This window comes from Calonectris borealis, chromosome 2, assembly GCF_964195595.1.
Source record: "Calonectris borealis chromosome 2, bCalBor7.hap1.2, whole genome shotgun sequence".
NCBI lineage: Eukaryota > Metazoa > Chordata > Aves > Procellariiformes > Procellariidae > Calonectris > Calonectris borealis.
In genome coordinates, this window is record NC_134313.1 from 23,038,819 (window position 1) to 23,062,703 (window position 23,885).

At 33.8% G+C, this 23,885-nt stretch overlaps 1 protein-coding gene across 1 annotated transcript in view; it reads right to left on the minus strand.

Annotated features, from left to right (window-relative positions):
* RIMS2 (regulating synaptic membrane exocytosis 2) overlaps positions 1-23,885 on the minus strand; it is a 484,675-nt gene that overhangs the window by 133,159 nt on the left and 327,631 nt on the right. The window contains exons 19-27 of the mRNA XM_075141296.1: positions 21,115-21,174; positions 20,433-20,540; positions 16,675-16,740; positions 14,114-14,176; positions 9,453-9,527; positions 6,949-7,020; positions 5,253-5,432; positions 4,008-4,117; positions 3,142-3,174 (exon numbers count right to left, since the gene is read on the minus strand). Coding sequence (XP_074997397.1) covers positions 3,142-3,174; positions 4,008-4,117; positions 5,253-5,432; positions 6,949-7,020; positions 9,453-9,527; positions 14,114-14,176; positions 16,675-16,740; positions 20,433-20,540; positions 21,115-21,174 — 767 coding nt within the window. The remainder of the gene's footprint in view (positions 1-3,141; positions 3,175-4,007; positions 4,118-5,252; positions 5,433-6,948; positions 7,021-9,452; positions 9,528-14,113; positions 14,177-16,674; positions 16,741-20,432; positions 20,541-21,114; positions 21,175-23,885) is intronic.

Consider the following 23,885-nt stretch of genomic DNA (forward strand, 5'->3'; position numbering starts at 1 on the left):
AAATGAAAAAAATCTTGTTAGCCCTTAAGAACTATAAATATTCCAGTATTCACTTATTGTCTACAGCGCTAATAATACAGAACAGTTAAGAGTACATAACCATTTCACTGCTAAAAAAACCCTCAATTTAATACTATTGTTTTTCTACAAACGTTTATTAGAAACAAGTTATCTTTATCTCTAGCATAATTTAAAAATATACAAACAAAAGTTCAGCTATAAAAACAGTCTTCTGGTATTTCAGTGGTGAAAATCCAGTAAACCTCAAGTGGTCCCAGACTTCTTTTCAGAACTATTTTCCAGCCATCTAACATGAAAATATACTAAACTAACAAAGTCTAACTGCCTAGATGCTTATGGTATATTCTGGCTAGATAAGATAATGACAGAGATACCCAGTCTTTCTTCTGAACAGGTAAATCTGACACTGGCAGCAAGACAGCTGTGGGAAGCTAAGGAATTAGCCAAAATGTCGTGACCATAAAAAATTGTAAATGCAATGTAGCTAATGATATTTGTATGTTCTCCTACTGATCATGTAGGACACTGAGAAAAAGATATATAGGTCAATACACTACTGTTAGGAAAGGTCCTTCATAGCTACTCATAGCTAGATTTCTTAAAAACAAACTTCTCTGGCTATTCCAGAATTTTGAAATAAATTATTCTGGGGAAACCTAAATGTCCTGGAGCAAAAACCTGCAACCACATAACACAGTTCACTGAACTAAATTTACCCCAAATCAACGTCTTTTAATTCTGATCCTAATCTGGAAAGCAGTTACCCAGAGGTTTTTTTTCCTATAGATTCCTTCCCTTCCAGTTCTAGTCACATAGACATAAGCACACCATATTCCACATTATACTGAGTGCTGCATCATAACAAAAAATCTCCCCAACTGCAAATTACTCCCTTATTTCTACTTGAGTCCCTGCATTTCTACTACATTTTAAGAAATGGTATGCAGTTTCAACCCTGTAAAAATACAGATTATTCAAATGTATACAGACTAAATGAGACTACTGTGGGAGTTACAAACATAGAAGTTTTTCTTTTTCTCTTTTACAAAACCGAGATGACTTTCAATTCCTTTTTGTCTATCATGTACCTTTTACTGACTCTTTTCCTCAGTATGATTTTGACTTAATCTGGTCAACAATAAAACCCTTGATTTCAAAATACAGAAAGGTTAACCTTCACAGCATGTTTCCATGCAATATAAAATTCCCTCTCTCATTTAAGTCAAGTATATGCTTCTATAAGAACAGAAAGGACTACTCTGTGACAATGACATTTTCCAGTAAGGTCATATAACCTTCCCAAAAACAGGCAACTGTTTTGATTATCACCAACAGACAACTCTCTTGATTTTCACCGGGGCATATAATAATACATAAAAATCTGCTCAAATGTCTGTAAAGTTTTCAGGTTTACTTGCTGCTTTATTTGTTAAATAATAACATAAACCCCTTCTACTATAGTCAGTGTTTTTGATTCAACTGAATTTCAGTTTTTATCAGTGGTACTTCATTTGCTTAAAAAAACTCTTTGTAAAATTCAATTCTCCACAGTAAAAAAACTGCTATTAATCGTATTATGTTCTGTCACTGAAAGAAGTTAGGCAATCTGCTGTTCTTGTAGAGCGTTATTACTTTTAAAGAAAATTATTATTCCCCTTAAAGAAAAGGATTAGAAAATCCTAAAGGATAGAAAAAGCCTCAGAGTAGAACTATATTGTTATTAGAATATGAGCTCTTCATTCATGAAAGAAAATTATATAGAATACTGTGTGAAAGCTGTATCTATGGACTATGTTTACCACTTTCATACGTGTAAAATTCAACATGAAATGTGTCTAGTTACTGTATCTTGATGATGCTTTGATTGTATATTAAAACTCCAATATCTGTGGATTTGGCAATTTTCCATAACCCAGATTTTCCAAAAGACTACTTTAGACAGAGGTACAGGAAAATATTACTCAGTCTTCAAGTAAAAACAAGTAGAGTTCCTCAAGTCCCAGCAGTACTTAACAGAGCAAACAATTCTAGCATTCCTATAAAAATAATTTTTTTTTTGTATTTATTGTATTTCTCTCTATAGAACCAATGATGTAAATAAGACTGCTACCCTCTCTAATCAAACACAGTAAAAATATGCAGTACTTCACAATTGCTGCCCTAAAGAGCTCACAGTCTAAATAGATATACTAAGCAAAGAGCAGGGAAGTGGTAAAACATGAAAGCATATACAGCAATGACAGCAAACATCATGTGGTTAGGTGTGATTATTTCCTGGCATATCTAGACTGTATTTCATATAAGCATTTCACAACACATAAGACGACAAAGAAATGAATATACTAGGGTGATGAGCTGAGAAAACAGAGTTTTCTTTTCATGAAGTTTTGCTTTCAAAATGGAAATAAACACTGTAAACTTTGTAAATACTAAATTAGAAGTCTGATGAGACAGATACAGTAATACTACATATAGACCCTCAGTGGTATAACCAAGGACTGCAATTGATATCTTGTGGCTTTCTGTTAAGCAAATTAAATGGTTTTAATGGTATAAAATATAAGGGGATTTAATTTTAAGCAAAAGTATTATAACTTTTTGAAAGACTATCTTGATTCAATTAATTTTTGCTCCTATATTATTTGAAAATTACCTAGTAATTCAGCAACTGTATAAGACTATAACATCTTTGCAATAAAAACATCGTTCTGGTTAAATGCATGGCTAACCTTAAACATGCCAAATATCCTCAAACATTTAAATTTAAATATGTGCCTGAAGTGCTAATCCTGAAAAGGTACATACATACGTAGGTTAACTGAAATACTCTTATCTGCTGCAGTGTAAACCCTTGCTATTTAAAAAAGTACCATGTCTAGGTACTTTTCTAATGATGATCGCATTTAGATAGTATTATTTATACTGTCTTTTTTTCATGTAGAACCCTGTACAATTTATAAGCCACAGGTCTGAATATAAAAAAGACTAAATAATTATGACAATAATTCTGACTATGTCTGTGCAATCAAGTAACATCAATTGCAGTTGGGTTTATTTTTCCCTATATAGCCTCTCAAAAAGGCTTTCAGGTGAAAAACAAACCCTCCTTTATGTACAGACCTTCATAAGATTCTATCTCCTTGTCTCCATTGTCTAGGGAAAGTACAAAAAGAAAACAAACAAACAAACAAAAAAAAGGGAACCAAAGCACAGGGGTTAAAAACAACAGAAGTTCTATAAAAGATACAATATACATGTTAAGAAGGATTAAAAAAAAAGGCGTGTATATGGCCATTTAGACTGATTTTGCACAGCACATCTAATTATCAGAAGTGGAAGGGTGAAAATGTATTTGCTATCAAGAATGTGTTTATACACCTCTGTTTCTGAACATTTTGGAGAATGTCTCCATTGACCAGTGCTTTTATAAGACATTAAAGATAAGTGCAATTACAGTACCAGTAAAACATGAATCATAAAATATCTTGCTGACCTTTCCTATTTTAAAGATTACCTCTCTTCTTGCTCTTCCTGTTTCAAGATGCAGAGGTTTTATATTAGCAATCTGTAACACACTCCATGTGAACCCACAAGTGATCAGCTATACTCCTAACTCCCAAAAGAGCCGGTTTTATCACTAAACAACATACAAAAGATCATTTCCTGTGCCTGTTGAAGTCAATGACAAAAACCTATTGAGTTCAAAAGGAACAGGATCATGCTAATGGTTAGTCCATCTTGGTTCATGTGTATTGCACTGTTGAAGATTATTGTACTGCTGATGATTCATTTCAGTCAAGAGTACTGTAGATATTAAAACATAATAGAAGAAAATACAATACAAAATACAATACTACTGTCAAATCCTAATTCTGTACACAAAAACTCAAGAGATTTCAACAGAAATGCCAAAAGAAAAATAATAAAAATAATCGATCTTCATGAGCAATTTTGCAACATCATTAAGGAGAAAACCATACACTTACTTCTCTCCAACGTCCCCTTTGGTGGGAGCTGTGGTAACTGCCTGCCCCTTCGCCCTACTACTGGAGTACTTGATGGACTTGTCTGAACAGATCCAGTTCGAGGATGTGACCTATGAGACACATATCAAAACAAACCATAGCCATTAAATGACAAATTCATCCTTAAATAGCATCAAGAACTGATAACATGACTAAGTAGGCTTTAGATCACTTGAGACCCTTGCAGTCCCATAGTGAAACTATTATCTCTTTTCAGAAAAAGACCTGATTAAAAAGAGGAATCTCTCTGTGAAAAAGAAGAAAAGAAAGCCAAACTAAGGCTGAACATCCGTAAGATGCTTGTTTGCACAGTCAAACCAGAAAATGTATTGCGTGTATATTCATGTGTATACAGATATAATACCCACATACACATAAAATTATCCACAAGTCAAATTCAATGATCTTTACTCAGCTTGTATTTGGTTAAATTACCATTAAGTGGCAATGAGATCACGGGGATTTGTCTAAACAAAGTAATAAACTGAGAAAAGACACTGATATTTGACTCTAACTCTCACTGGGGATTTGATGTTACTAACTCTGACTTTCAGAAAACAAAAGAATGTATTCTGTAATTTTAAAATAAGGAGAGGCTTTACTGAACATCAATTGGACCAAAATGTACTCATCTTTTTATTGTATTATGTTTATTTAAGATCAGAGTAACGTATAGAAATCTTCAAAATGTCAATCAGTAAAGTATAGCACTCAAACAGGAACAATACAGACTATGGCACAGTAAAATGTAGTCAGAGAAAATGGAGGTTAAAATGGTAATTCATAGACAAAGTTAGTACAGTCCATTTAAAGAAACTTTTTTTTTTTTAAAAAAATAGTTTCATTTGATGTTGTTAAGATGATTGTTCCATAAGCGATGTCTGATGAACACAAACAATTTCTCATTCTGTAAGAGAAGAATATGGTAGTCATGAGGTGCTTTATGTGGGAAACCATCCAGGATTCCTGATAAATGAGAAACCACAAACAAATGTAGTTAAATACTGTTAGCAAACAATTTGCAATGGCAGCCACACCATTATATCCAGAGTAGAATATAAATAGTGTGTTGGCACTGAAAGGGTTAGTATCTATTGCTATTAGTGATCAGCTAAGGATGAGGCGATACCAATTAGCTACGGGGAAAATAAAATGGTGAGCTGGTGGGGCAGAAGGGGATTAGTCTGATTGATTTGTCTGTTTCACCTCGGTAAGGCAGGTGAAGGAGGGGCAGATCTTCCAGTCATTAATGAAGGCATCGACCTGATGAGGTTTGAGTCAGGACGCTCTGTGGATCGGGAGCGGGAGTTGGTCCGCTCTAGCATAGGACGTTGCTCTGTTGATCTGGATCTTTGATATGGCTGTCTATCTGCTGCTTCACAATTCCTGTAATGTTAGTCAAAAAGCAGCTCAGTTGACCTTTGACTTTTCTATTAATTATAAAATATGCTGCATGATACTGGTTTGGAGCAAATAATTTTGTTATGTACATTTTTTGGGGGGGGGGTAAATTTTCTGAGTTCGCTTCTTGATAACATACAGTTTTTTTATACATGTATGCTTTGGCTTGCTCCATACTCCTGATAAATGGGCTGAAATGTTTCCAATGTCTCAGTAATGACTATCCATGCAATAGTCTGTTTCCTGACAATTTCTGGGTAAAAATATTATTATTTTGTTAATTAATACATCAACCTTAGAGGAAAAGAATAGCTGACATAATATTAAGTCTCACTAAAGCTAAGGACTCATTTAATTGTGTAGTTTAATTGAGCATTTTACTCATATGACTAGATCTTTACAGACTGCGTTATCTTTAAAGGTAATACTCTTGTTTGTAGGAAAGTCCACATTCCAGATATTATAATTACCATGTAGCACTGTTAATTATTATTAGACTCAGGATGTCTGTCAAAATATAGGCTAGGCTATAGTGATGGATTCATACGCCGTGCTCGGACTGTAGTCAGACGAAAATCTACAACATCATTAGTACTTGCAGAGGTTCCACCAACTAGACAAAGTTTGGTTTGTAATGAAAAGAAATCTTCTAACCCACAGCCTAAAGAACCGTGCCAAAACAGCAGTGCAAAAAGTTACCATCAGAGATGCAATGGGGAGAAATTAGACTAAGGAAAAGATAATTTCTCAATCAAGCAATCTGGTCTTCTACTATCTTAGGCAAATAATCATGCCATTACTTTCAGAAATTAATCAAGCCCCACCATTTTTCACAATGTAATTGGTCTGTTTGCAAGGAGTAATATTTGCTAGCAATATCCTAAAATACATAAAATCAAGGTAATTTTAAAAGTAAAATCCATACCCTGATGGAGCTACTTATTAAATTCACACTCCTCCCAGCTCTCCTTCAGTAACTGAACAGCTATAGAATACAAATGGGGAACACGTACCCTTCAGGACTTTTCGTTGAGCAAAGTCATGCATTTTACAATGAAGTCAGTTAATACAAAGAGTGACTGGATGGTGATTAAGTGTAACAAGAAGCCGAATTTTAATTAGTATCAAAAAAGAGAGAGACATACCACAGCCTCATTATGAAGAGTCTCATGTTATTAACAGCATTTTATTTCTAAAAACCATATTGAGACAGAGTATAGTTGACTCTAGGGTGGCTAACTTTGCTGAATGGGTTGATAAAAGATTCATTAAAATGAATGTCTTTTCAGGCCTTCCATGAGGTAATAATTGGACTCCTAGAGCATATGAAGGAATTGCCACAGACAGGTTCAGAATAATACCATTCACCATGAACCTACATCTATAAGCTCCTGACAAGGAAACACACCACAGTGAGACACATAATGATAATTATAAGTTGAGGCACTAAAGATTGGAGGAAAAGTACAATGAGCTTGGCACAAAACCACAACAAAATTACCTCACTTCTTCTTCTATCAGTTCTGTTTCTGAATGGGAAGCTTCATCAGCAAAAACATCCACTGTCTCGCTTCTTTTATATTGTGGATAGACAAAGAAACACAACCTTAGCTTTGATAGGAGTGTTGTTTAGTTTAGGTAACTGTTTAAGAGAGGTTTCAGTGCTATGGAAGGTGAGAAAGGTGTCAGCCATCTGCATGGTGGTTAAAAAAAAAAGAAAATATGACCAAGGTCCAGACAACCCAACCCTACCTTGTTTACCCATGTATTTAAGAAAATTAGTGAGCCCACAAAGATTTTCCTCTTTGGTTCTGTCACACACAGAGAGCTAGAACAACCCTTCTCCTTCCAGTGAGTGGGGGACTGCGGAGCACACAGCAGCAGGGACTGGGCGATACAGCAAGAGGTATCATTCCATTTTCTGTTTCTCTCTCCTTCCAACAGCCAGTAGGACATACAGAGGAACAGGTAAGTACCAACCACTTGATGCTCATAAACACTTCATGAGAAGTTAAGTCTCTTTCACTTGTTACTCCTAAGGCCTCATTCTCTTTAGCTGTAGTATAAAAAGTATTTTTCAGGATGTTAGGAATCTGACCCATTGCCTGTATTAGAAGGCAGAGCGGCATTTTTACCATTAGCATCAATACTAACGGCTTAGTGGGCAGGCTTTGTATTCTGTAGAGCATCATGGAGCCACTATATCTAACCACTATGCTAACAGATGAAGGACTCAGAACTTTCATATTCAATAGTTAATATAGATATTCAGTTTGCCACAATCTGCAGATGGCATTTACTTCAAGTGGAAAAACAACCAGGAGTTCCCAGAAGTGAAGGAGAACATGGATTTTGGCAGTGAAACTTTTGCTTTTAGATGAAGCTTTGGCACCACTGTTGTTTTGTAGACTGAAGGATTGGAAGACTAAGTTGAATCCTGAGGTGAGACTGAGTTATTACCCTCCAGTTACAAGCTACATGCTGCAAACCTCTCAGTACCCACAGCAGCAAATGGAGGGCTATATAAGCATACTGACAGTCTTCCACTTGAAAGCTTCACTATGTGCTTTTAGATCATACACATATAAAGAAAAATTCAACAGACAGTTTTACTGTCTGTCCTTTGTTCTCCCTTTTTTTTTTTTGTCCTTTTAACAATAAACACATGTGCTATATGATCCAGGTCTTTAGAAAAAAGAACTGTCCCTTTTATAGAAAAAATATCACTCCAATAACCTGCTCGGGCAGTGAAGCTCTTCACCTACCACAGTATACAACTGTGCATTAATATCACAATCCAGCCATAAGCATGCAGGGGAGTTTTTAAAACACCTCAGTAAATTAAAAACAGAAGTTCATAACTTTTCAGGTAACGTTCTATGCTCCCAAGTTATCTAGATGAAAGTTTCCTCTTTTCTCATTATAATTCATATCATATGAATTACTGGTTTTTAAAAAGGGAAGTATAATAGTCTAAGTTAAAGTATTCAACATCCATATAATATTTTAATGTATGCTAGAGCTGTTTATCTTTGCTAACAGACTTTTATTTATAAAAAATATAGTTAATAAAATGTCAAATAGTGACCACCTCCACTTAGTATTGCCTATCGTAGCATCATTCTACCTTTGCTAAGGAAAACATGCAAGGTAGGTGGCCTATTCCCTTGTCAAAGTCTACAAGATTGTGAGTATAACTCTCCCCTACGTTGAGGAAAGAGTACAGCAGTAAGCATTTGCTTCTTAACCAAGCACACCTATCACTCTGAAACTGTTTGAGCTCTCTGTAAGCCACCATGCAGAAAGCTCTGTGAGTATTGACAATCTAATTTTATATTCCAAACCATCAAAAATTAGAATTAGAATCCCATACTATTTAGGTACCCCTGTAAGTTCTAGTAACTACAGTATCTAACCAAAGGTGCTACAACATTTTGATTCAGCTACTGATTTATCTGCATTGTTCTATATTCATATTTCTGGAAATTTCAAAAGCTAACTCTGTTCCCAATGCAGAAAATAACCATTTCTAATTTTTAATTTTTCAGATTTGTTACTTTTCTTAACAAATAAAAAGATTTTTCAACAAATGAATACATTCATTTATCTAAACATATGCATAGAGAAAGCCGTATAAAAGATGAACATTTTTCAATAGTAAGCAATTGCAACAGCTTATAACACAAATAAAAGTTACTTTTTCCCCAAAATAACAGAAAGCACTTTATTTGAAAGCCCATGTTAAATTCTTTTATTGTGTGCAAGACTAAAAAAGCATGTTTTGCTATGAGATCATGCCAATCACAATTTTAGTACTCGGTTTTTCTTGTAAGAAAAAAATGAAGAAATAAAAATAGAATTGCTGTAGGATTACAGTACGCTACAGTTCAGTTCCTAGTGCATCTTTTTTCATCTAGTAACACTGAGCACAGAACAAGAAAAATACAGCGATACATTTTCTAATTATCATAATTTCAAACTCCGGCTAATATACAATGGTAATACCTGTCAGTGTCTGTGGATGGCTGCTGGATTTCAATCCTTGGACATGTTATTCTTCTACTAGCTATAGGAACTTTGCTGTTTAGTCACAGACACAAGATCCTCTGTTAGCATAACATAGATAAGCATGTCTACGAACAACTGAGATTTCTAGTACCAAGCAAACTTAAATTTGAGTCATAAGTATTGTAATGGAAAATGGGAAAATGGGAAGGAGCAGTATACTGCCAAATATCTAGATAAACTTGTGACTGGATATCTAACCAAATCACTCATCTATACTTATAAAGAGGCTTAATATAAAATTATGTGCTGCTATAGTTTTTAAAAGCCAGGAACGCAAAGCTTTTAGGTACTCTTGCAAAATAAACAAAAATAGGAAGCAAAGCATGATATTTTTGCTGCAGTAATATTCTATCATGCTTTATGTATATGTAGTATATATATCTATACACATACATGCACACACACATATGATTTATTCACATGCACATTACACTGTGGTGTATGTTATAACTACAGGTATATGTACATGACACTCATAGGCATGACTAAACTGTAACATGCCAGTATCTGAACTACTTTTCTACTAGCTAACTCAGCTAAGCAGACAGAGCAGAGAGCTCAGCTGCAATCCCAAGCACATTGTGCTCCACATTGCTCTGCATAGACTGCTACAGCTACAGACACTCAATTGCTTACAGCTTGCTTAGGTATCTGTGCATGGCATTGCAGTCACTTTGGTGATTCTGTTGTAGACATATCTAATCATGCTAACACATGATGGCATGGTACAATTACAAAAATGCTTAAAGAAAGCACATATAGCTGTATCTATAGAGATTTACTCTCCAAAATATGTTTCATCATCGATAGATTTACTGAGGAATAGCAAAGCCCTGCTTTAAGTAGGGAGTTAGACCAGATAGTTTTTTCTAGGTTCTTTCCAACCCAAATTAGTTTATGACTCTATGGATGCAGTCAGAGGTTTATGCTAGCTATTACAATCAAATAATAAAACCAATAAGTAGTGTCAGTCCTGAAACAATTAAGACTGAAATGATGTGCTGAAATATTTCATATCCTCTTTATCTGTAAAATCAGACCCAATTAATTTTGTGTATTTTGGAGGAATAGAAAAGCAACTTGTACATTTGAAGGGAAAATAGTAAAAATATGTAAACAATTTCTTATTCATAGAAAATCTCAACATTAAACAAAAAGAAGTGGTGAATGCTTTTGAGAAAGAGGCTTCTTGACTTCCAGTTAACACTACTTGTAACTGCATTCAAATGAAAGCAAACACAGCAAATGAGCTAATAATAATACTTATTTCACTTAACTTGTTAACTTTAACTTTAACAGTTTAAGAATCTCTTTCCAGTATTTTACTCAAAGGTAATTTCTCAAAAAATGAACCTTGCAGGCTACTATTTCCTTACACAGAGGTGAAGCAATGAATGCAAGCAACATATATGTTACCTTATGTCTTACCAATTTATTTAGCTTACACTAACTTTATAATATTAACATTTATTCATATTTTTATTTTGTGCCTGCAATATGAAATGTTTGGAGGTATTCCTTCACTACTAATTTAAAAGTCTGAGAGACTTAGGCAGATTTTTGCTATCATGTAATATGTTAAGTGTTTGTTTTTACATTATTGTTTCTGGTACTTGTAACATACATTTTTATTTATATAGCCAGTTGCCTTTTATAGTACTTTGTATTTTGCCAACTACTTCCAACTTTCAACATCTTTAACATAGACCCTCAATTGACACACATTAAAGAATCACACTGCAGGAACACATATCTCTACATTCATGAGATGACTCACTAAAGATCAATATAAAACTGATTAGAATTCAAAAACTGGTAACACAAAATTCTCAGAGAGCTGAAATCCTTTCCTCTCCTCCCCAGCTCAATTTTATAACTGAAAATATACTGCTGCAATTCTCTCCAAGATAATAATCTTAAATTTTAATAAAAATGTTAGAAATATTCCGAAGTATAAGTGTTTCAACTTTATATTATAACTTTATTACATTTTTTTTTCCCATTTCAGAACACAATATTTCACCCACTCAACTTGAATGTTGTATCATAATGTATGACAGGAACATTCAAGGGTTTTAATGAACAAGTATTTTGTGACTGAAGAGTAAGTGGTATATAAGACTATGCATGGAGAAGCTTGAGAGAGAGCAATGAGAGAGAAGCATTTCCTAGTAGGGCTTGAAAGTTCAAATGAAGTTCAGCAGAGCACTTAGACTATAGACTAATCAAGTTAATTACTTGTAGGCTTAAAATTAAGCATGTACCTATATATGCCTTTGTACAGTGTGGTACTAAATGCAGAATTTGAAAAGTAGTTGGTTCTTGGCGGATTTTGTGGGATTTTTTTCCTCAGATCTTAAATATAACTTCATTTGTACACGGAACACTGTATTTAATTGGCCTCTTTTTTTCAAGTAACATTTTAAAAGTAATATGGCAGACATTTAGTTAGTAAATTATCACAAACAGGGCTTAATACTGCAAATATGTGTTTATCTGTCTTCTCAGCTTTTGGCAACAGACCTGTAATTCTGACCTCACTGAAGTCAACAACAGTTCTGTCACTTGATGAGGCCAGGATTTCAATCAGCTCATTCCAAGATAAGCAGTTATGTAAGACTTTATTATCTTTTAAGCTCTTAAATTACGTAAGAGCAGTATAGTATACTGTTTCTGTTAAAGGCATTCTGTAAATCCATTGATTTTAACAGAATCTGATCCATTTCAGTAGTCTTCATTCTATTAAAGTACGTTCTATGCCTTATGGTCTACCTAAAAGTCATATTGGTTCACAACAAATGTTATTACCTTTTATTTCTTTTTCCACAGCTTTTTGGAGCTAAATTTAAATGGGGGTAGAGAGTACTAACAAATAAGTTTCTTTTTCAAGTTACAAATCTGTTTTTTTCCCCTGATATTTACCTACATAATCTATACAGTACTAAATCTAAGACAAGTGAAGTAAACCAAAACTATTTAATGTGACTATCAAAAGCAAATACAAAAGCTTTGTTTACACTAAGCACTTTCCAGCCTTCTTCAAATGCTGTCCATTTTCAGTATGCTTGTGCACTTTCCCAGGAAGAACTAATGAGCATGGCCCTTGCCGTAAGTACAAATTAAGTGTGTACTTCAATCACTTAAAATTGAAGAGTCAGCAAACTGTGGCACTCTGGTTCAAAAAACTAGGGGAAAAATACGGTCTCAAGTAAGTCTCTGTGGTTGCACTAACATTGAGCCAAAAGACCCTTACAAATCTCTCCTCTCTAGAGAAGAGAGAAACTTGCATTAAAATATTGAAGGATTAGTTCTAGTTTTTACCAAATTTTTTTAGTTTCAAGTCGACAACGTCTCTTATGTTCTCCTTCAGTCTCTGAATTCCTTAAACAGAATTCCTGTTTTAGTCAACATACACAGGACAAATATGAATCATAATTTTATTTAAATGGCCTTTGGACTGCAGGTGAACTGTGACTAATCTCTTTTATATATGTATCTTCTGTTTTCAATATATAGGATCATTTTATATGGTTTGTTATATTCAACTGAGTATAGTCTAATAGCCTTCCAGTGATCTGTTTTAGGTACATAACTATTTCTCCAGAGAGAGACTTGTGTCACCACAAAAGAATAAATAGAAACACAAAATTCAAAGTATGATCAGTAATTAATTTACTAATAAGTTATTAATTCAATATTCATGCACAATTTACATGTCATTAAGTATTTGTATGCACAAAATTATAGCATTTGAGACATCAATATATAGCATTATTTTATAGAATTTCACAAGAAATATTTTTGAGATACAGTTTTGTAACTCTTAGTCTTCATCAAGGAAAAGTTCCCAGTAACTCTGTGGGAGTTTCACTTAAGAACTTCAGGATTTACCAGCATTTTGGACCCACACCATATGTCTGTTTGTTTTAGTCAGCCAAAATATGCCACCGGCATAGTCCAGCTCCTACTTACAAGATATGGAAGAGCGGAAAGAAGCAAGCTCTGTGCACATTCACAAAGGAAGTAAGTAAAAATAAAGACGAAAAATGTTGCGAGAGCAAGAAGAAAATGAGGGAGAAGCAGTAAAGTCAAAGAACTAATAGCAAGGAATATCTGTGCGCTCCCTTGATCAGGAGCCAACTGCAGCTGGGAAGAGCTGAAGATTGTAAAGTACACAGCACTTTGCATGGGTTATGCATCAATTGCACGGGAAGATAGGTTAGACAGTTAGAACTGGGATTATTTCTAAAACTAAAAAGTATTAGGTCTCAAGACACATTCCCCAACACTGTGAATGTAGGCAGGTATTATCAGTCAAAAAACCCTTTTTCATTAAAGCGGCCCTGAACTGTGAGAACATATTTTAAAAATAGTTCAAACATTATTAATGTTCTTTTTCTATTTGTAACTGAACAAAACAGTTTAATCTTGGGAAAAAGGCTAGCACATAAACGTGCCTTAGTCCTGAGTCAAGAAAGAAAGACATCAAGAAAAAGATACTTATTAGGAATAACTTTGATACAATTATAAATGAACTCTTATTATAAAGATTAGAAAAACATTTTAGCTATATCTGCAGTGCTACACTCTTTACTTACCCATAATTTTCAGCTGAACCATTGACTACATGATCTGCCCATGAACTTGCACCATTGTACCACCTTCACAATGCAGTTAAAATAAAGAAATGTTATAAAGAAACATATGTATTATTACTAACACTCTAATTCATATGACATGACCACTTCCCAATAAAAAGGGAAGCTTTCCAAATGTTTCCAAAACATTTTGTACATTTCCTATTTTCTCTCAGATATGAAGAAAACCATATCTTTTTTATTTAAAAAACAAGCAAATTAAGTCCAATTTTTCCTGATATAATTCTTAATGTATTTCACTTTTATTCTTTTCAGCAGTTTAGCCATGAATTTCAGTCCATAAAGACTAACTGATCCTTTATCTTTTCTTACACAAAAGTCTTCATGTTTTCAATAGCTATTGAGTTTGTGGAATAATTAAAAAGTAATTGTAGAGATATAACATTAACAAAAATAACATTCTATGTAGCAATATTTTAAAATAGTGCTTTTAACTTCAAATATCGAACTTTTTCAAACTTATTATTTTTTCTATTTGATAGGGTGGTTTGTTTTCACAATTATTTAAGAAGCAGAAGAAAACTCACTTCACTCAGATCAAACAATAAAAACTAATCAAATTTTATACCTGTATTATTCTTCCAGGTATATGGAAGAACTGAACATGGGCTACCTAAACATCTGCAGGATCATTTCAGCAAATCAGTTGCAGACAACATAAAACACATGTAGAAATATTTTATCATAAGTAGACCCATTGAGAAAAGAAGTAAGGGGACAAAAAAGCTGCTTTCATTTCAGAAAACAGGGGATAAACTGTTTATATGCCATTACTCCAGCATATTAAGAGTATATACAAATCATCCAACATTTGGTTACGGAGTTTCAACTGGATCTCTGGAGTTCTGTATTTTCAGGATCTTGCTTGGATAAAGCCTTGGAACTGCAATAGACCCACTCACTATTCAGTGATTTCCATATGGCAGTGAGTGAGAAGCAAGGCAGGGATTTTCAGAAAAGATTGAGGGAGCACCATATTATCAACTTGGATATAAATCTTCCTTTGTCTGTACTGAAAATCCTAGCCAAAGTCTGCAGGATGAACTTTTTAATGGCTTGAATACACTTATCCAAGGGTTTTCGTGAATCTGTTCCTGGGAATCACAGCAGTATTTTTTGCATGACTCAATTTTTTTCCAAACTTCTCAGATTTCAGAATCTGAGGTTTTGCAATATGTTTACAAACTAAATAACCCCACACCTCCTGGTCATTATGTTGAGGGAAGACAGTATGGAGTGCAGTATATGTGAATGTCACTCAGCCGCTCTTGTTTTTTCTATATCAAATTGGATGGTATGGGAAATGGCATTTTTTTTGCATGGTTTGTAACCAGATCAATGACTGGATGAAATTTACTTTAGGTTAATCTAATTTAGTTTTAGATTAGATTTAGATTTAGTTCAGTCTAAATTAGAATACAACTGGAGAATGACAGGTATATCTTTACATTCTCCCTGATCCTCCGTATCCTTAAAAGTGAAGCCAGTCTCTCCAGTTAGCCAGTATTTTAAGTAAGATTCTTCTGTAAAAGTACTTTATTATAGGCACCATAAATACATAAGCATGGTTTTAAAATTGCAGTGCACTTTATTTTTTGTTAAATATGACTGTATTTGTTCATAGGAATCAAATAAAAACAAAATTTCTTGCAATTAGTTAGAAAATAATCCTTGCTTTACCTGCTCTCATACTGTAGACAGAAATCAGACACTGTCTTAAAAATGGACAGAGAAATAGAAAAGATCTAATTGTACAAAGGGAGAGGAACATCAACTTGCTTCTTTCTTCAGATTTCCTTATTTTTGGACTTTGCCTAGCTCTTTAAACATGAAATGCTGTTATCAAATAACTATTTCCAGAGACACTCCAAAAGTTTTCAGATTACACGTCAGATTTTAGTTATACCGTGTTCACTAATGCATAGTGAACTATATTCATATTGCATATGCATATCAAAATTTAGGAAGAACAATAGCACTTTCGGTCCTAGCACAGCAAGCACCCAAAATCAATTTGAAGGCATTCATATAGTCCTGTTTTAAGTCAATATGGGCAGTAACATATCAAAAGCTGAGGACCTTCTTAAGTGACTAGGTTACTAAAAGAATAAAATTGAGGATTCTAAATTGCCCTATAATAACTCCTAGTGACTGAAAAAGTTAGCCATTAGAAATATGCTGCAGTTAAGTGGGGAAAAAACCTTCAGTTGTACCTAGCTCCTCTGTACTATTCAGTTTTCCTCCCACATTTAATGAATAAAATTTTTTCAAGTTAAGAATTATGCTTAAAAAAAAATCCAAAGTCAAGTTAATGGAGGGCTAAAAGAAAATGAGGTACTTAAAACTATGGAGATTAGTTGTTCTGTATTTAGAGAAATACTGCATAAAGTGCACTGTAAATTCAAATATTATTAGTCTAGGCCAATTAAAAATTTTAGACTACACGTCAGAAAAAATGTATTACCCAACTTTATCTATTTTTACTATGTAAATTAAAATACCTTTCAGGAATATAGGTTGTGTCGTCATAATATGAATTAGGCACTCTTCTCTCCTGCCTAGTCCTCCTGAATATGGAATAAACAGCACAGATATTTTAGACGTTTTAAAGGGTGTTTCTTTTATGATGTTTTCCCTCACTGTATTATTAAGATAGTGATGAACATAAAGCACATTTATCTACAGTTCAGCAGTATATTCTGAATGTATATTTTCATATATATATGTCCTTTTAAACTTGTATTTTCAAATTATATTCAGAAATAATTAACAACATATTAAGAAGACTTGATTAATGCACACATATTTCATAGGAGTGAAAAGTTACATCAACAGGAAAACAGTATTTGAGCAACCGAGAAATTTCACCAAAAATAGGATATGGATGTTAGAAAATTTCTGACTGGTAAAATGAAAGTCAGAAAACAAAATGGAAGCAAAATTTTGTTTCCTTATGTGAAACAACAGAAATTCTGCCTGAAATAAATCTCACATCCTGCACAAACCAGCTTTTATTGACTTCCAAACACTAACCTGAAAAGGCTAAGCGAAAAAAATGAAAATAGCACAGTGTGGTGTTCTCAGTGACTAAGTTGAGCTCTGAGTTGAGAAAGTATTTCATACAGTGAGGTTTTCAGCAGATTTTTATTTGGGAGGAACTGCTAATATTTTAATTCTAAAAACAATTGGGATAAAAATCTTGAGAACGTTACTCTGTTATTGAGATCATGTATGTCAGCCAATTTAAAATGGGTGACTGTCAAATTATGAACTAGCCTGTATAACTCCATAAGATTGTGAATTGAGGGATGTAAATAAAAGCATAAATAAAGCTTTATATGTCCACTCATGATGTCTTACATATGTTCAATCTGAGTAGCTGCAGCAGTGTGAATCGATACCAGCTAGTACTACCGTGCTGACGATCACATTAAAGAGTCAAGGAAAATTGGAGTGGGGTACTGAGCAGCAGGGTGTTCTTGAGAAAGCCCCAGGTCCAAAGGGCACTGAAGTCATGGAAGCTGCACATGTGCCTCTTGTCTTTCTTAGGCATATGCTGGAGTAAGTATCTTGCCAATGCCGCCTCCGTTTCTTTTGGGAGGGAAACAGTTGGACTCCTTCAAAAGGGGGAAACTATCACAAAGACAAAATGACGAGGGCCATAACCTAAGAATGAACTCAGAAATTAAGTTTTTGATAATGTAAATGTGTCCTAGAACTAATGAACTAAAGATTATCAAATCTGATAAACAGTAACTGAAACAAACTTCAGCAGAGGAAAGATGAAAGAGAACCAAGTAATCACTCTGTGGGGGAAAAAAATTAAAAACTGCTAGAAGAGACCAGAAGAGTTAATGGGCTGGCTGTGAATGACTACAAGATAAGCAATGAAAGGAGCCATGAATAACAAAGGCAAGTAATTTTGACTGATGTTCTGTATGACATATTTGCCTGCAGGACACCCACACTGGTGGATTCACAGTGATGTAAGATGCAAAACTCTCTGTTCCAGGTGAGAGACTCTTCCCTGAATGCTGCACTGTGCAGAACAATGTTTGCTATTTTGATGAATAGTGGAAACTGGAAAGTTATTTCACATGCTTAATAAAGTGAAAGTAAAAGACAGGAAAAGAGGTGGTTGCCTGATATCAACATGACATTGATTAAGCAGATGGAACTAAGAAGACAGGACTAACACCTTGAGCTACAAATATAATGTAATTGAAAGTAAGCATTAAACTGGGAAAAAGTGTAAAGATAAATGTGAAAATATTGTTTAAAAAGTATTTTTTCATATATTTCCAATAAATAAAATATGGAAGAGGAAATTACTTAGTGTTTTTCAATGGATAAGGAGGAACTGGATAAAGAATATGTTTAAAGGGTCCTTAAATACCTAGAGAACTGCTGCCAGAATATGGAAAGACAAAAGGGATGAAAAACTAGGAAAAATCATAGTGGCTGTGAGGTACTCAAAGTAGTTCATATCTGGTAAGATGACTCAAGTAACATTGAACACTAACATTACCAACAGGCAACCTGGATTCAAGAGGACCAGAGAATCCAGGGTTAGTTCCTGGGCCCAAGGAATCTGAAGATACTGTTCTAACAGTGAGCTAGAGATATTCCACTTCATGTTGGATTTTCCTTTCTGACCGCAGGACGAATTAGCTTTAATAGCCTTCTCTTCAATAAAGGCCTGCAAAACATTTCCTCCATCTCACTGCTTAAATCCCAGCTTTTTCATCTTTATGCAGTACTGTCACTTTTGCCCTTTATTTTCATTGATTTTACTTTATTTTTGAGAAATTAATTTCTGTAGAAAAAAAGATTGAGATTTGCAAGTCAAGATCCTCAAACTCAGACAATTTGATAAAAGCTCCAACTTTCAGCAATATCTGAACAGTCATAGATACAACCAGCAATCTGAAACAGGTTCAGATAAACTAATGCAAACTTGAGTATGTAACTAAGGTAAGAAACAGTATATAAAAATTAATTATTGAAATAACATACATATGAACACATTTCATCACATATTTTCAGAAAACAAATCAAAAATCCCTCTCCTTATTAAAGTTTCTACATGCGGACTGAACTATTTACACACTTTCTTTATATTAGGTTTCATGTAAAACAGCATCATTTCAAAACAAATGTTTAACTGAGTTCTAAAGGTCTACTATACTATAGCTTTGGAGAATTTTTAAAAAGCAATATTTCTTTGGAAGGAATACTTCTATGATACTATAAAAGTTTCAGATTCTATTTTGTTTCTGCATCCAAAAGTAGTCTTACACTTACTAAAAATATGGTTATACATGATCTGAATCCAGAGCAAACCTTAATGAACTTCTCAGAGAAACTCATATCCAGAGGGCAGCCATGAAGTTAATATATCATAAGTTCCTTAGTTCTTGCTGTGGAAAATTTTATATGGCCCCTCTTGTAAAGCAATAACCATATCAACCATTATATCTGCTATTTGAGATCTGAAGCCACCACTTCCTTTTTATTGGCTCACAGTTTATCAGATTTATATCCTTATTTCTATTCACACACAACCATGTAGACTTCTTCCTGTTTTGCAGTACTTCCAAAAATATCATAATCACAGTACTACACCAGCATGTCTTTTTACAGCTCTTAAAAGCTACTGTATCTCAGGTATAATTATTTCATAGAAATTATTATGGGCTTAATTTCTCTCTGCCATATATTTCATATATCAGTAAGAACTCTGATGTTCTGTAATCACACACAGGTATTGTGAATGTATACAAGTACTCATAAATTACAGAATAAGCACTATACAAATATCTACAACATAAGCTTATACTTTTACTTTTTACTCTATTTTTCAGTTAAGCAAAGTATGAGATTTCAGAAAGACTCTATTTCTGTGTACTTTGAAGTAGATAGGCTTTTCCTCATTATTTCAAAGAGAATAATAAGTACTATAAGCACTTTGGAAAATTCCAGCAAAAATAAGGGTTATACAAAGACACTTACATATAATATTTATGTAACCTAATTTATGAAACTGATTTCTGTAAAGCTATTCAGCTTCTCTTGGGATCTACCCATAGTCCTGAGTAGTCAGTTTTAGATGCATACGTACTCACAGAGTATTATAAAACATCTTCACTGTATGTCTGTATCACTTAAAACATAGATCACATTCTCAGTTTGGAAACCAAACACAGTACTGTCAAAGTATACGCAGCAGAGCTAACAATATGCTCCACGTCAATTATACCTCTCAAGATCATAGTAAGCACCCTCAGAATAGGTACGGCACATCTTACGGGAGCGAAGTAATCTGATTGCATCTTCACAAAATAGAGGATACATTGTGTGGTCCTGGCTGCCAAAACATAAAGGGTGAACACAATGAAAAGCAACACAAAGATGGACAAAACAACATGAAGAGCAAGCAATGTCAGCAACAGAACAAAACACTGGAACAAAACACAGCTGGAACTTCGGTGAATTTTGCAAAACTACTTTTAAAAATTAAGGTATATTGGCCTGCAGCTGAGACTATGAGAAAGGTATCACACTCCAGTTTTATCTATTGTAACCTTTAACACAGCCATACGTGTATGACATTCTGTATATGAAAATCACAGTATTAGCAGGTATTTGTGTTTGTTGATTTAAATAATTTTCTTTATTGACTTTTTAAAAGACATTAGAATGATGTAAATATAGCATCATCTTCATGGACTACCAATTATAGACTATTGGCAGTGAAAAAATGTTTAAAAAGTGAAAAGCGTTTGTCTAGACACTATATTATGAAAACTAATGCTGATATTAGCTTAACACTTCTAAGTTTTCTACCACTATACACAAACTAATAAAACCAGAAGTGGACATGTAGGTACATAGAAGTACATGCATTATCCACACAGAGTCACACAGAGGAAAACATATACCTGGCATCTCTGTAATGGTGATCTGTGGTGTACCGGGAACGAGGTAAAGTAACATAATGACTGAGTAGATGGCAGAAAGAAAAATACAAATATGAGACAATAAAGTGGAGAAGAAATGATACACATCGTACAACAGAAGACATAAAAATCTGAGAATACAGGAGCTACAAAAGCATCGTATAGAACACTGAAATTATTAACAAATTTAGAAATCTGAAATACAGTTCTAAAAGTAAAATTATCTAGATGATTCACACATTTATTCTGAGAAGACAGTAGGAGACTATGGCAGATAGCTAAAATTTGGGATTTTCTACATTATTTCGGTTAGGAGGAAAAAACGTGTAAATCTCTGTCTGAAAGCAATCTCAAGAAGTCAGATTGCCTGTTCCCTTGCTTGGAGGCAGTGATAACTTCAGTATGAATAATATCTTTGACAGAGGTTTACCTAGTCTGTCTGAAAGGCTACCATCATTGGGAAATCTGTCCCCACATAGCTAGCTCCAGAGCTTTCCCATTTCTGAGTGTAAGTTTTCCTACTATTTATCCTATTGTGATAAAAGATGAATTTAGATGAAAGCATTGTTATTATTTAAATAATTAATGAAGAGATATAACATCTGTAACAGAATATGCCAAAAAACAAATGCATGCATTTCAAAATAATAAACCCAAGATATTTATATTTTGTTTGTATTTTGAAAATATGTCAAAATGTATATATATTTTAAATATATTTGTTACAGCACTACATATTTTCCAATTATCAAAAATAGAAGAATGTTGCTTCTCTTTTAGTACAAATATATGCACACAGTACAGGAAAAATGGTTTTGAAAATAGCTTTTTTCTTCCAATTTACAAGGAATTAAGAGAATGCAAAGGAGTCCCTGGTCTACAGCTCCTCTGAAGTCAGGATATTTTAAAGGAATGTCTAATCACAAAAGCCCACGTTGGAAGTGTAAACTGATTTCACAAGAAATGCGGAAAACCTCATGTTTATCCTCCACTTTCATTTCTCATATCTTAATTTGTTTATAATTAATGATTTTCTAGTAATCAAACACATTGTTACAGGTAGCTGTATCACCTACACTTATTATCTTTGCCCTTTTATCTCTCCAGTGAATTGTTGACAAGTGTTCTTGATAGTCTTTTAAAAATATAAGACATCAATAAATATAATATATTCAACCAGTTTTTAAAGAGCAAAGCTTTGAACAAATATAGGACAAAGCAGACCATGTGTTGCAGAACATGAATTTCATGGGAATGCAATTGCTATTTGCAAGCAGCTTAACTTACTGTCCATAAGAAGGGAACACCCCAGACTGTTCACTTCACTTGTATGTGAATGAAACACCATCAGTTAATGTTCTGCTTAGGATTTGAGTCCTACCTACTTTTTAAATCCCACTAAACTATTTTAAGTGCCCAACCTCTGGTACGAAGTTTTGTCCTAATAATTCTGGAAACTTAGAGCTCTGAGACTTTTGCTTGTGAATGTATGGCAGGCAGTTCAACCTTTTACTTTTTTTTTTTTTTTAAATTCAGGAATTCAGAATCAGAGTAAGCAGGCATTTAGATACAACCACTTATACAGTTTGATATGTAATAACTTTTAACAAGTTTGAAATATGCTTCCTCATCACCCAGAACTCTGCTTTTCTATATAGAGAAGTAATGTAAGCTTTAGCTTATACCTGACCTGATCCTCTGGCATTACCGGCTATTCATACTTTTCTCTATTCTTTAGAGCCCATGTTATCCATGCTATCTAATTCATAATAGATAATAACTCACTATAAAATGTTCTTACAAGTACAACATAAAAAATGAGATTATGTCTGAATTTGTTAAGAAGAAAAATCAGTTCTACACATGAATTAACACAGTAGCTTACTAGAGTACAGTGCATTCATCATAAATCAAGAATATATAACCTAATGATGTTTGTGCATTTTCATAATATCTCTAACTATGTAACAATAACAATTATAGAGTTATTATTCATGTAAGTATCTGTCTCTGTCTGGAAATGGTTTCTGTTGAAGTACAGTAATATTTTCCATAAAATATGCATAGTTAGTAAAAACGAAAGGAAAGGTGCCTGCCATATATGCATGGAAAAGAGAATGACATCACATAGGTCAAAAAATGATAGTATGCACATAGTAGGCAATAGGCAGCATATTTTTCTGTGCTTTTTGTATTTCAACATGCAGAGCAAAAAGCTTAAACACCATCTATCTTCTGAGCATTCAGTCAATACTCCACTATTTGTTTCTCTATAATTAATACTTTATGTATTTAGCTTAAATCAATTGTTTATGTTTTTATAAATATGTTAACAACATAACACCAAAAATGCCTATGACATACCTAATTCTCACTGTCCAAAATTAAAACATACGCAACTTCCATTTGGCTAATAGCCAGTCTAAAACACTTAAAATTATAATGTAAATAAATCATAATGTAGTAAAATCATTAAGCTTTGCATTGCCTAAGTGCAAAATGTTCCAGAAATGTTCCAGATCTGCATCTAAAATAAACATGTCTTTTGAGCTGTTCATGAAAATCATGATGTCATATGCACATGTAGATGGGAATGCTTGGAAGACCATGGAGACATGGACAAAATCTAGATACAGCAGATTTTTAAAAAGACAAAAGAATTCCAAGATACTTTTTTTCGGCAACCTTCATTTAGACTTCTAGCCTTTTACCACACATTCCTTACTTGCTACATTATAGTAGTTGATGGCAGA